The following is a 13,676-nucleotide window of genomic DNA, read 5'->3' as shown; positions in this document are numbered from 1 at the left end:
AAATGCCATTGGTTCTTATTTATTTACATTTTGGAATATGTGGCATCTTTTCAATATATCTTTCCACTCTGTGGACTCTGCCTGAATGCCTTTGCCTCTCACACAACTGTAAGTATTGCCAAGAAAAGCCTAGAAGAGTAAATCTAGGCGGTTGGTAGGCATAATCTTATGTATTTATTTATTGCTTATAGTGGTATTTCTTCACGTGGACAAGCAGGAAGGCCAGAGCCGTAGCTGCTCGTTCTGGATTTAGCGGTGTCGGTTAAGGATGGTTCTGGCGCCCAGGGGGGAGAGCGGCTCCTTCTCCCAGGGCTTTCACGGAGGCAACGTGCCCCCGGGGTGCTGCCGCCCCGGGGCGGCAGCGGGGAGGGGGACGAGGCCCCCGGGGCGCAGAGCCCGGCGGGGCTGGCGGCGGACAGGCGGGCACAGGCGCCACCGGCCTTACCGCCCCCCCACACCACGGCGCCGTGGCRGAGACGCGGCCGCTGCAAATGGCCGCCGCCGTGACAGGGCCCCCGCGCGCCGRGGCCGCAGGCCCGTTTGGGCGGGAGCGGGGGGTCCCGGCGGCGGTGCGGGGGGAAGGGCTCCGCCCGGGGCCGCGCCGGGCCCCAGCCCGCCCTGAGGCGAGGGCCGGCGGGGAGCGCCGGCGACCAGGCGGCGCAGGGAGCTAGGGCGCGGCGGCGCCTGGGCGGCAGCGAGCGAAGCCCCGTTTAAAGAGCCGCGGGCCGGGCCGGGGCGGGCCGCGTTCAAACGCAGCCAACGAGGGCGGGGGGCGGAGCGCGGCTCCCCCACTGGCGGCGGCGGCGCGGCCCCTGTTTGGATTCAAAGCGCCTATAAAGGCGCCGCGGCGGCCTGAGCCGAGTGGAACCGAGCGGCGCCATGGCGAACGCGTCGCAGTGCCTGGAGGAGGGCGCCGGGCCGTGGCCGCCGCGCTCGCCCGAGCCGTACAGCGAGGCGCAGCGGCTGGCGCTGGAGGCGCTGGTGGCGGGCGGCCCCGCGGCGCTGCGCGCCTTCCTGCGGCGGGAGCAGGTGCCGCCGTTCCTGTCGGAGCCCGAGGTGCGGGCCATCGCGCGGGGCGCCGTGCCGCCCGCCGCCGCCGCCGCCGCCGAGGAGGGCGCGGGCGAGCCGTCGCTCGGCGCCTCGCTGGACGCCTCGTCGCTCACCTACTTCCCCGAGCGCTCGGACGTGGAGCCGCCGGCGCTGGAGCTGGGCTGGCCGGGCTTCGCCAGCGGCGCCTTCCGCGGGCTCACGCGGGTGGAGGCGCACTTCCAGCCGGGCTGCGGCGAGCGCCCCTACGGCTGCAAGGAGGCGGTGCGGCGGCAGGTCCGCTCCGCCCGCGAGGTGAGTGCGCGCCCGCGCCCGGCCGCGCTGCGCTCCCTGTCAGGGGCTTCCGGCCGTCTCTCGGAGGCCGTGCCTGTGGCGTGACGTCCTTTCGTACGAAAGAATCCTACCTACAGACAAAACCCTATGATTATAAAGATTTCTTCACCTCTTTCACATCCCCTACTGCCCCGAAGGGATCTGCAGGCCTCCTTGTAGTAGGACTTCCCTCCTGCAGGGCTGGGTGTGATTTGTTGCAGCGAGTGGCCTAAAAATCAGGTTGAGTAGTAGCTTCTAGCTGTTCTCTGTAGCCCGTTACACTACCTGAGTTTGCAGCCTCTAACTGGATTCCCCGGGAGGGAGCCACCCTCTTCTTCGGCAGCCTTTAGATTGGCTTAGCTCGAACTTCAAAGCATAGCTGCTTCTGGAGGTGAGGTAACCCGCTGGCTCTGGGCGCAGCCTGTGCTTGCGCAGGGCATGCCCCGACTTCGCTGTTCAGCGTGGTCCCTGCCAGCTTCTGCACCAAGAGGCTCTGGGCTTTTGTGAGGATGGCACGAGTGATGGGCTTCTCGCCAGAGACTGTCACGGATGAAAGTCTGTTCTCGCAGGTTGACCATTAGGTAGATGACACCACTCTGGTGATTCAAGCAAATGCCGTGCAAAACATCTGTTTTTTCCAAAAAGCTGTTCTTGCTTGTAGCATCCTGCCAAAAATCCTTCTCTCGCAGCAAGCCACCAACCAGGCAAGCTGTTCTTGTCACTGCAGTATACATCCCTCATCTAGGAAGCTCTTTTGTGGACACAAAGTCAAGAGAAAAATTGACCCCTATGCCTATTATTGAATATAAGATGTCCTGCAATGTCACTCAATCAGTTCTGAGTCCTCGGAGTTAATGTGAGGAAAATTAAAACTCCAGATGCTGTTTAGTCGCTTCACAGCTTGCTAAAATATGCTCAGCCTGAGTGACTGGAGTGGACCACATCCCTGTCTTGCTTCCACCCTCCTGAAGGGCCAAGCCTATGAAGAAGGGTTTTCTCTACTTCCTCTAAGCAGAACTGTGTGCTTTTTTCATTTTAAGCAAATCTTTATTTCCTTTTCAGCTGCTGACTCTGGGATCTGAACTCAAATATCCTGATAATTGAATAGTCATTGAAAGCAACAGTTTTTCCAAGGGGATTTAATGTGAATTGTGCACCTATTATCCTGTTTTCAGTGGCTGGTCTTGTCAAGTGTACCTTACTTTCACCTTCCTTTGACACTCAGCCAGGTGACAGGGTGGAGAAAAGCAGGAGAAACAAAAGCATCAACTAACTTTATTTAGAAATGCCGGCATGTCTCTGTTTTATAACTAAGAAATCATCCACTCTAGAGCCAATTCCCTAAGGAGCAGGACACAGGTGTGAATGCAAAGCTTAGCCTGTTCTTGTGGGAAATGTTTCCTCTGAGCATAGGCAATGCCACACACCTTGCTGTTTTGCAATACGTATACACCCTGGGGCGGGTCGCAGCAGAGCATGTATGCCTTACCGTCTGATAAGGGCAGATCCCAGGGACCTGCCGCAGTTGTATAATCACTGTCCTTGAAGCTGTTCTGATGGAGCAGTGGTAAAAGAAGCCATGAACCCAAATCCTGTGCGTGTCTGTGCCTCCGCACAGTCGTGGTTTCCCAGCTCTGATAATTTATACAGGGATAGTGGTGCGCTTCTACCATAGGGTTTGAAGAGAAAATAGTCCATGTTAGTGAGATATTTCTCTGTGACGGACGGAGGCTAGCTGTAGCGTGTATGCCACAGAAGAATGTCTTGAGAGGAGAACAGTGTGTAGACTGTTGGATGAGACAATTTTTCATTACTTGTGTAAGTACCAGGGTACTTGACCACAATGATACAGGCCTTGGTGAGAGGCAGGGTCTCTTGTATCCTGATGTGGTGGGAGCTGGAGGCCAGTGCTCCAGACAGAACAGCCCAGTGACAGCAGCTCCCCTCTTCAGGAAGCTGCTGTCTCTGCTAAGATCTTGTGAACACACTTAATTGGGGAATGAGACACTACATCTGGTACACTGCATCTGAAAGATTGCTGACCTCTGGCCTTGTGTCCTCAGTACGTTTTAGGTTAGAAACTCCCTCTTTGTCTGTAAAACCTGCTGTGAGCTGATCTGTGGGTACAGCCATTTTGCATACACCATAATCCCATAGGAGTGGAGATGACCTGTCTGGGTTGGTGATTCTGCTAGGCTAGCTCCCCAGATGCTACAAAAAGGCCTGGCCATGGGAGATCATGTAGGAAAGCAGGCTGTGAAAGTGCACAAAAGCAACAGCAGATGTGAGACAAAGCTCTTCAGGCTCGATATCAGCAGGAGAAAATGGCTGGAGGGAGGCAGTGGTCTAGTCTCGTGTAGAGTGATATAAAGCTCTTGAACAAGTGTTGTCTTTTTTTGCAGGTAATTGCCCTTGTGATGGATTCCTTCACAGATATTGATATCTTTGGTGACCTCCAGGATGCCTATAACAACCGTAAAGTCCCAGTGTATATCCTTCTTGACCAGGACTTTCTACCCCATTTCTTGGAAATGTGCAAGAATTTAGGAGTCTGTCCTGAGCAGGAAAGCGTAAGTGTTAAATACAGTGTGTTGTGTGTGTGAGGTATTTTGGTTTTGCTTTTTTGGTACAGGTTACACTTATGGTCATCAAAGATAGATACGCTTTTATAAATAAGAGACTTCTTTGAAAGGCTGAAGCATCCTGTCTGCTGATGAGAACTGAAATAAAAGTTGTTTGAAAGGTTTCTCTGTGCTTCTGAAGATCAAGGCTGAATATTGCATGGTTTCAGTATAATCTCTAATGCAACACTTGAAACTTCTCAGAAACTCAGCAAAAACCATGCAGAAAAGGCACCCTTAGGCTTCCCTTCCCTTACACTACCTGCATGTAGGAGCTACAGCCCTGCTGTGCAGCTCTCCAGTGTGCTGGGTGGAGTGCGGACCTGTGATCAGTGTGCACCTGTCCTGAAGAAGTGGCATTTTTCAAACATTTAGTTTTGCAAAACCTAAGTAGCTTTATTTCTTTGGCTCAAGGAACAGCTTATAAAAGGAAACGACCCTCTAAGAAAAACAGAAGAGATGTTAAGTTCAAGGGTAGTTTGGCTTTGGAAACATCTCTTTTCTTCCTTAACACATAGCTGTTTTATTTTAAATGGGATGGCAAACACTGGGTGTGAATGATGTGGCACACTTAGTTCCTCTGATTATGAACTGACATGACTGTGTTCTGTCTTGGCTTGGGCAAACTTGTGTTGGCCCCCGGGAGAGTTTCTCGAGACTGGGAAGCACTCCTAGCTTCGTGCCCAGACTCACAGGCAGCAATTGATTGGAATTGGCTGTTCCCTCCAGGCTGATTCTCTGCAGACTCCTAATCTAACAGAAATATAGCACTGTGTAACTAATAACACTTGCTTGCAGACCAATATAAGGAAGCTCATGTCATGCCTCTCTTCCATGGTGTGCCTAGTTGTTTCTGTGTGGAATTGCTAATCAGAATTTTTGGAAGCCAGCTTAAATGTGATGTTTATTTTCCCCTCTTTTCTGAAACAGATGCTGAGAGTTCGAACTCTCACTGGGAACACGTACTACACGAGGTCAGGTGCCAAAATTATTGGGAAAGTCCATGAGAAGTTCATGTTAATTGATGGCATTAGAGTGACAACGGGCTCCTACAGGCAAGTATTGGTGTCCGTTAGTGCCAGATGAAGCTTTGGAAAGGGGGAATTTCTGAAAGATGGGTAGATTAGCTTTGCTGCCTTTCTGGTGTTAATGAATACCGATGTCAAGTGGACTAACTGAGTCTAAGTGGGATTAACACAAAGGTGGAAATAGCTTTGGAAATCTGTACACACCACTAACTGTGTGCAAACATATGAGTTATGTGAGTATCTGACATTCAAATTAATCAACAAAAAAGCTTCAGCTAACAGCATAGCCAGGTGTCTTGCATAAGCTGCCTTGTATCTCTGTAGTAATCCTTTTCCATCTCCTAATAGTTTGGTTACCTGGGCTTGGGAAAGCAAAGGGGTTGGTTTCTTAGAAGGGTTATATTTCAATTGAAAACTAAATCAAGGAATGAAAAACAGTCTGCTCCTATTCCTGTCTGTGGTAGATAGTGAACCCTTATGTTTCATTTGCTTCTGGTCTGACTGAGAATTTTCTGTGACTGCTATTACGCTTGGACACTTCTGACCTAGTCTAGCAGGGGCAAACTTGCATATCTTCAGGCAAATATCTGTATGCAAATACCTGAAAGGAGAGAAACTCAGCAGATTCCTGCGTGTCTTTTGGTTGTGAGATTGAACTGGTAATAGGAGAGGTTGTGGCTGAAGGCTGAACTTCTTGCTTCTCTTGGAACTACATAAACTCACTTCGCACAAAGCTGTCAACTCAGCTGTGAGCGGGTTGTCAGAGGAGTCAGTTACCTTTGCTACAGATGTGCTACTGTGTTACTAGCAAAGAATTTGACAATGACTAAATAGGGGTTTCCCTGAAAAAGAGAGAATATTCTACTGATTATTTGCAAAACTCAGGCAAAACACTTCTAAGCTGAATCGTGCTGTTTCATCTGTAATTGTACGTGTTGAAATGCATTAGAGATTAACTGTGAATCTTGGCTTGTTTTCAATAGTTTCACGTGGACCGATGGGAAACTGAACAGCAGTAACTTGCTGGTACTGTCAGGTCAAGTGGTTGAACATTTTGATCTTCAGTTCAGGATTCTTTATGCCCAGTCGAAGCCTATCAGCCCTAAATGGTCATCAAGCTGCAGGAACAGTGGAATATTTGATCACCTGYTGAACAGAACAGAGTCGTCAAAAGAGTATACTGTGGAAAGCAATCTGAGAGCAGAATTTGCCAGATTGTCTAGTACTCCAAAGAAACTGTTGAGGGAAATAGATCTGGCTGAAGGTACTCCTGGAGGCAAACCTTATAACCTGGGACATTCTTGCATTGCTGAAGAGGAGTGGTTCAGCGATCGAGAAGCCACAGTGGAACAGAAGAGCGCATCAACTCAAACTAGTCCGTGGGAAGAGAAGCCTGTGACTGTGTGTGATGCCGTTGCACAGACCAATGTTGCAACGGTAGAAACCGGCACTCAAACTTCTGTTGCTGCTAAAATAACGGGCACACAAACTTCGGTTCTGTTGAAGACTGCAGTAACACAGACGAAGGAAGACGAGTGTGCAGAAACACCCCTGCTTCACAGGCAGCAATCAAGAGAAGGATCTTGTGCATCTGGGAAGTCCGTATCAAATTCTAGTCTGCGATCACTGTCTTCATCATCATCCCAGTGCTCTCTAGCAAGCTCTACCAGCTCACTGTCTTCTCTTCGGTCCATTGAGTATCCTACCAGTCACAGGGCAGAATATTTCCAAAAACTGCATAAAGAGAGGCAATTTCACTACTCTACTATCAGATCGAAGCTTAGCCACATGGTGGATATCCTGTCCCGGAGGGGACGAGTGCCTGAAAACTACATGAGCCAATACACTGGAAGATGCACTCTAAAACAGAGGCGTGACATCAGTGCCAGCCTACGTAGCCTCCGAGACGTTTCACTCTTCTCTCTGAATAAATGACAATTGCTCAGCTGAATGTGGAGCACAAAAACTCTGGTCTTTTTAGTGCAGTCACTTTATAGCTGCTGCTTCTTAATTCTGCCAGTACTTTTAACTTTCATTGATCTATGTGTACGAGTATCACTTTTCAGCACTTTTGTTTTATACTATGCAATTTAAACACTAAAAAAGATGGTTTTATCTATACCATAAGTGCTTATGTGTTCCTCTTGTATGCATTAGTGGTAGACATTAATTTTAATTCTGGATGTTTAACCCGAAAAGTAAACTTATTAATGGTTTGTAGGATTGCTAATGCTCTGGCTTTAAGTTATCTAAACCTGGAAAATTTTGAGACAGATAGATCTTGCTCAGAGTGGCTTTGGAGATTTGGTTTATATCTATGTATACTCATTTTTTCTTTTTATTACTGGGTTTTATTTCTACTTTATCTTTGGCATGAGGGGAAAGAACCTTATTAAAGATTCGCAAAGCCAATTTTATTCTAAGTCTGATTTCAGAGATAAATTAAATGCATTGCTCTCCCATCAAGTGAAGGCTCTGTTAGAACAATTGAAGGCTCTCGTGCTCAGCTATATCCTTTTTCCACTGTTTAAGCCTTCTGAAATGGACTAAATAGGACTGAGCTAACCAACTCTTTAGTTTAATCATCCTCTTATGCCTGGGTGCATGTGTGTGTATTCACACAGCTACAGAGGAGCACCTTTAGAAACCAATACCAAGAAATAGCACCTTAGCACTCCAAGATAGCCATACCTATTTTGGGAGAACAGTCATGATGTTTCTGGTGTTCAGCCCCAAAAGCTGTATACATTGCATCTTTAAGAATATTAATGGAGAAGATATTGCTGCAACATTTCTTCTTGTGAGTGGGAGAGGAGCAGGTGACACTTGAAGTTCAGTGTTTGAAGGGTAGTGTGTCTTGCTGCAGTATATCGTTTGTACTTTTCTTTTGGGATTACTTCAAAGAAGTTTCTCTTGTGCATCTTGTTACACAGAACTAAAACTTGCAGTCTCGGCTCCTTAAATTGGCTTCTAATTCTGTTAAGGTCTGGGAGTGTCTGAACCATTTTGCTTCCAGTAACAGACCTGCAAACTTCTTTGGAGTGAGCTTAGGAGCGAGACAATCACTAAGGACAGATGACAGCTCCTGCTAAAAAGCAAACTGACAAATGCACCACTAAAACACTGTGGGTTCTGTTTGATAATATTTTCATACAAGTAATTCTAAAGAGAAAAATGTTTTCTTCAAACTGTGGCATCTGAAGTATTTTGGTATTTCCTGCTCTATGTCCTTTTTCCACTAACAACTTGAGAGAAACTTCAAAAAAAGTGGACACAAATCGGTTTGAGGGACCTATGTGTCTTTGAAAATACTCTGCCTTCAACATTAAATGGATTTCAGTCTGTGTTCCTTCCTACCTGATGGAGATGGATCACCTAGACATTTGTTAGCAGTAGTATCTGCACATGTGTGTGCGTGCTTGATGGATTGCTTTCTTGAGCTGTATGTGGGTCCTCTGAGATCTGACCTGTGCTGATATTCCCTGGACCTGCAGTCCAGTATCTTGGTGGCCAACCTGCTCTTGAATTTGCCAGATGGGATCAGAGCCTGGCAAATGTACGCTCTACTCTCAGTGTTTGTGTCCAGTAGGTGGCACATTTCAGCTGTCTTTTTTGGATAGTCCTATAAACAGCAATGAATGTGCCAACGAACAGAAGAACATCGAAAACTCAGGATGGCTGCAACGTAAGTGTGGAGAGCAACACTTTATTCTACAAACTTCAGCATTTCTATCTGAAAGCTATTGTGACAGAGGCTTAGCTGCTTTTGTAGCCTGGATTTCAAAGTGGGCACTCCTTTCCTAAAGCCGTAAGGCAGATGTACAGAGAGGTGCAGGTGAGAAAAGCTCTGTCTGCACTTGTTTAAACACATAACGTACTTTCTTGCAAGAAGGCTCCTGGAGCTGGAACACCCGGGGCAAAGGGAGCTGTAGCGAGGGAGCCAAGGTACAGCTTAAAAGTAAAATTCTCAGGATTAGCTTTGGAGAGGTCATGTTCAGCAATGCCTAAATGTGTCCAAAACCAACATGAAACACTTGTTTTTCTATGTGCTTTTTAAAACTTTATTATATTGTACAGCTGTTTTGGTACTCYGATAGGAACAAGAAATAGTTTACAAATAAACAGTCACTTTGCTACGTGGATTTTTACCTGGTCATTTCCGAGCTTCGTCTTCTATTTATTTAGCATTTTGACTCCCAGGGACTAATGCAATGCTTCCTACTTTGGCGATGCTTTCCTGCTACTCTGGCTGAGCTGCAGTAGCTTGGAATGAAGCCGCATGTCCTAGAGGACCAACTGCTCTTCCTAACCTCCGCAGCAGCCTTTTCATCAGGGGCCGGAGAGCCAGGCGCAGGCTGTATTTACTCTCCCCGCTTCATTCCGGGGTTGCTTCTCGGGCGGGGGCCGAGGGCGGGCGGGAGGCGGAGGCAGAGCCTCCCGCGGCTCCTGCCCGGCTTCGAGGCGCCTATAAAGGCGCTGCGGCGGCGCGGCGCCCCGAGCCGAGTGGAAGCGGGCGGCGCCATGGCCAACGCGTCGCAGTGCCTGGAGGAGGGCGCCGGGCCGTGGCCGCCGCGCTCGCCCGAGCCGTACAGCGAGGCGCAGCGGCTGGCGCTGGAGGCGCTGGTGGCGGGCGGCCCCGCGGCGCTGCGCGCCTTCCTGCGGCGGGAGCAGGTGCCGCCGTTCCTGTCGGAGCCCGAGGTGCGGGCCATCGCGCGGGGCGCCGTGCCGCCCGCCGCCGCCGCCGCCGCCGAGGAGGGCGCGGGCGAGCCGTCGCTCGGCGCCTCGCTGGACGCCTCGTCGCTCACCTACTTCCCCGAGCGCTCGGACGTGGAGCCGCCGGCGCTGGAGCTGGGCTGGCCGGGCTTCGCCAGCGGCGCCTTCCGCGGGCTCACGCGGGTGGAGGCGCACTTCCAGCCGGGCTGCGGCGAGCGCCCCTACGGCTGCAAGGAGGCGGTGCGGCGGCAGGTCCGCTCCGCCCGCGAGGTGAGTGCGCGCCCGCGCCCGCCGCGCCTCGCCCGCAGTCGGCTCCTACTTTCAGCCCGAGTTCCCGAATTACTTATTCTTCCAACGGGCGCGCTTTTTGCGAGCGATGCGGCACGTCTGTTTGGGGGCTCGCTTGTGCCTCGCCGTGCCAGCAGCGCCTCCCGCCGCGCACCGCCGCAGCCCCGTGCGCGGTCCTCGCACCGCGGCGCGCGGGCAGGAGCCGGTGTGCGGGCAGGAGCCGAGCTGGGCTAGGCTGGGCCGGCAGGAGCTGCCGCTCGCGGAAGGCTTCGCCCAGGGAGCCTGGGCTCTTCTGCAGATCCTCGCTTGGAATAGCTCGAGAATCTGGATAAGTTATAGAGAAACCTCGGTTTTATCTTGAGTAGACAGGTGAGATTCAAAGAGGAGCCAGAAGCCAATGAGATTTTTCATTTTTCTTTTCATATTTGAAAAGCTTGGAGGACTCTGGACGATTTAAGTTTTGGAAATTTATGCATCTTTCTCTTCGGGCAGTGCTTTTGAGGAAAGGGTTTCCTGTTTCCAGGAAAAAAAACCTCTTGCTTAGGAAATGGACACCTAATTGGTTTGCTACTGTAGAGGTTTGCTGCCTCTACAGAGGTAGATCCCTATTTTGGCATATCTCAGTGTGAGGAAGCAACACAACTAGTTTGTAAGGGTTCTGATTTGCACGAGGTATTCTCACCACCGAAACTTCTGCACAATCAGCTTAGTCCTCCTGTTATGCCAAAAGTTACTGATGTAGTTAAAGAAGACTGATGGCAAAATGCCTGTCTTTTTCTGACTCTCAGTACTTTTTTCTGACTCTAAATACTTTCTCTATCAGCTCACTTTGTTTTTTGGGGAGCTGTCAAGTCTCCCTCTGCTTTGGTAGGTATTGGGACCACACTAGAGGTGGTGGAAAAGGAGGGGATCCTCAGGTTTGAGTAACTTAATCTTGAGGGKGACATTATGTAATACGAAAGAAGGGAGGGCTTTAGTACAAGTTTTAATTTAAGATCATGAGTGACAAGCTGCTGAACAGATGCAGGAAGGTATCATTGCTAGGAAGGGGTGATGAACCCTGATTTTTGAATAGACACAAGCCGTCTTTCCTGTTAACATGCGTTGGCAGAATGGCCCTAGCTGGTAACTCTTCCTTTCCTCTCCACAATAGGTTTTCAGGCTAGGTTGCTTGTACCTAATGAACCAAAAAGATACAGATCCTGACAAAAGAAGCTTCAGTGTTTGCTACTGAAACTATATATAAAAGGACATTCCATAAATGTGATCATAAAAAATCTTAAAAATTATCATCAGGTACGAGTCATTCAAGTGACATCAAAACCAGGGCAAATAATGTTTAACACCAGGTTCTGTCCATGATAAGTTTGATTACTTATTTATTTATTTATTTAACTATGTAGGGACATGAATAAATCATAATAGGGAAGGACTGACTTACATTGTGTATTCCGTACCTCAGCGTAACTGTACTCTGTAATCCTCTTTACCAAAATACCATTCTCTTCACAGAAGCTTATTTTAATAAGAGCTATTTTTCCTTTCTTTTTCTTTTATGTCCCTTAAACGTTTCAGCAGTTCTGTGAACAACAGGAGACTATCTCATATCACAGATGTTCCATAACCACCAGAAAAAGAAGGAGGAAAGAAAAAAAGAGGAAATGTTTAATTTGCAAGTCAAATTCCACATGTGCCATCTCCCTTGGGATGCTATGCAAATAGCCTAATGATTTCTTATGAAACTTGTTGCAGATGATTGCCTTGGTTATGGATTCCTTCACAGATACTGATATCTTCAAAGATCTCTTGGAAGCTTGTAGCCAGCGGCAGGTTAAAGCATATATTCTTCTAGATCAGTCTTCATTTTCCCACTTTCTGAAAATGTGCAAAGATCTGGGAGTTGATCTTGAACAGGAAAAGGTAAGCCTTTTAATATTTATAGGAATACAGAGTTGATCCTATTATGACCATAAGTCTTGAGCTGTCAGAATAAACTATTTTGTGTGCTGCCACAATTAAAAGTACGTTTTATGTAGCTCTAGCTTTTCCTTGCAAGATTTAACCAATCTTGCATAAGACAGTAATATAATAGCTGGAATCTTTACAAGCAGGTGTCACAGATGCTTTTTCAAGCATTAATACTAAATTATTCAATTTATTGAATAATTGAATTCAAGAAGATGAAAGAGCAATGTCCAGTTCCTAAAAGCATAGTTGGGGTTGCTCAGGCTTGCTGAAACGTTGAAGGCTGATGGGGAATCAAGTTCTCAGGTGTCTATGGAGTTTAGGTCCCTCTAAGATTAGGCAGCAGAAATTTTTAGGATCACATTCTGCGCAATCAATTTCTGTGTCTGCCCCTTAGTGTATGGTTCCCTCTGCCCATCAAAAATTATCATTTGGTCCCTAGAGAGTGAATCTTGTGCCATGGGGAAGCAACCTTTTCTAGTATCAGTGATTATTATGGGTGTGTGTTATTCCTTTAAATAATTAGCTAAATTTGAAATCCAAGTAATGTTTTCCACATCATTCTTTTCAACAGTTGATGAGAATTCGAACTGTCACTGGGAACAAGTACTACACAAGGTCAGGTGCCAAAATTATCGGAAAAGTCTGTGAAAAGTTCATGTTAATTGATGGCATTAGCGTGACTACAGGCTCGTACAGGCAAGTGCCCAATTTCTTCCTGTTCTTTTACATGATTTCTGTACATGCAAAATAAAAGAGTAGTTAGATTGCAAAGCTGCTTTTTTTTTTTATCAGCAGTTTATGTGTAACATTTGTCCTAAAAAAGCACACTGCTAATTATTAAGGTTATAAGAACAATCTAACTGAATGTGTTGAATTTTCAGTTAATACTTTAATGTGTATTTTTATTTGAATTGACTCAGAATTTTCTCATCCTTCCTTTGCTAGTTTTACATGGACAGATGGGAAACTGAACAGCAGTAATATTTTGATTCTGTCAGGCCCTGAAGTTGCACACTTCGACCTGGAATTTCGGATTCTTTATGCCCGGTCAAAGCCTGTCAACTTCAAAGAGTTATCCAGCTGCAAGAAGAACAAAGTGTTGGACCAGCTGGTCAGGATAACAATGGCTTCCAGAGACTTTACCAGGGAAAATTTTCTCAGAATGGAGTTTTTGTATCTTAGAGCATTTGTAGGAAATCTAAAAAGGAAGCAAAGCTGGCTGCATGCCTCAAGGGAGGCAGTCCATGTGCCAAATAACGCAATGCATGTGTCTCCTCCGCTGATGAATGGCTCTACAGTTATGAGGCCATACTGGATTGTAGAGAGATGAATTGCACATTCACTCCATGTGAGAAGCAGAACCTCAGAAACCATGTCCAATGGTCCATGTCCAGTATTGTCTTACAAACCAATGTGTTTGTGAGAGCAGTTGGGAAACAAACTTCAAATTGAGAGAAAGTGATACTGGCATCGTGGTTTCATTTGGAGACCCCTCTAATGCAGATCAACAGATGCAATCATGGTATTGCCTTAGGCTTATAAGTGGTTTTTGTTTGGTTGTTTTAATCTACCACCTGGAAAGCCATTACTGACTTTTAGTATTCTGTTGGATTTTATTTTTCAACTTATTTTCTTAAGCGTTTTACTGGGTTAGCAATGTCTTTGCTCAGTAGCTCAAACTTTTTTTTTTTTTTTTTTT

The 13,676-nt window shown here is 47.6% G+C and overlaps 2 protein-coding genes across 2 annotated transcripts; both read left to right on the top strand.

The window, feature by feature from the left end:
- Window positions 1-710: 710 nt before the first annotated feature.
- Window positions 711-9,132, top strand: LOC112971431 (protein FAM83D-like). The gene is made up of 4 exons (XM_026076857.1): window positions 711-1,341; window positions 3,762-3,929; window positions 4,911-5,035; window positions 5,992-9,132. The coding sequence occupies exons 1-4, from the start codon at window positions 880-882 to the stop codon at window positions 6,941-6,943; spliced, it is 1,707 nt and encodes a 568-aa protein (XP_025932642.1). The 5' UTR covers window positions 711-879; the 3' UTR covers window positions 6,944-9,132.
- Window positions 9,133-9,529: 397 nt separating this feature from the next.
- On the top strand, window positions 9,530-13,307 carry LOC112971407 (protein FAM83D-B-like). The gene is made up of 4 exons (XM_026076802.1): window positions 9,530-9,991; window positions 11,762-11,929; window positions 12,549-12,673; window positions 12,923-13,307. Exons 1-4 carry the CDS (start codon window positions 9,530-9,532, stop codon window positions 13,305-13,307), a joined length of 1,140 nt encoding a protein of 379 aa, XP_025932587.1.
- Window positions 13,308-13,676: the final 369 nt, after the last annotated feature.

This window comes from Apteryx rowi, unplaced genomic scaffold (genome assembly GCF_003343035.1).
Source record: "Apteryx rowi isolate R43461 unplaced genomic scaffold, aptRow1 scaffold_44, whole genome shotgun sequence".
NCBI classification, from domain to species: domain Eukaryota; kingdom Metazoa; phylum Chordata; class Aves; order Apterygiformes; family Apterygidae; genus Apteryx; species Apteryx rowi.
Note: the sequence above shows the minus strand (reverse complement) of the source record. Positions and strands in the feature narration are given on the sequence as shown.

Bases quoted from the DNA above. Each gene is read 5' to 3' on its own strand.
- LOC112971407 (XM_026076802.1), top strand. From the start codon at position 9,530: ATGGCCAACGCGTCGCAGTGCCTGGAGGAGGGCGCCGGGCCGTGGCCG. The intron at 9,992-11,761 runs GTGAGTGCGCGC...AACTTGTTGCAG, and splicing joins AGGTCCGCTCCGCCCGCGAG to ATGATTGCCTTGGTTATGGA. The intron at 12,674-12,922 runs GCAAGTGCCCAA...TTCCTTTGCTAG, and splicing joins GTGACTACAGGCTCGTACAG to TTTTACATGGACAGATGGGA.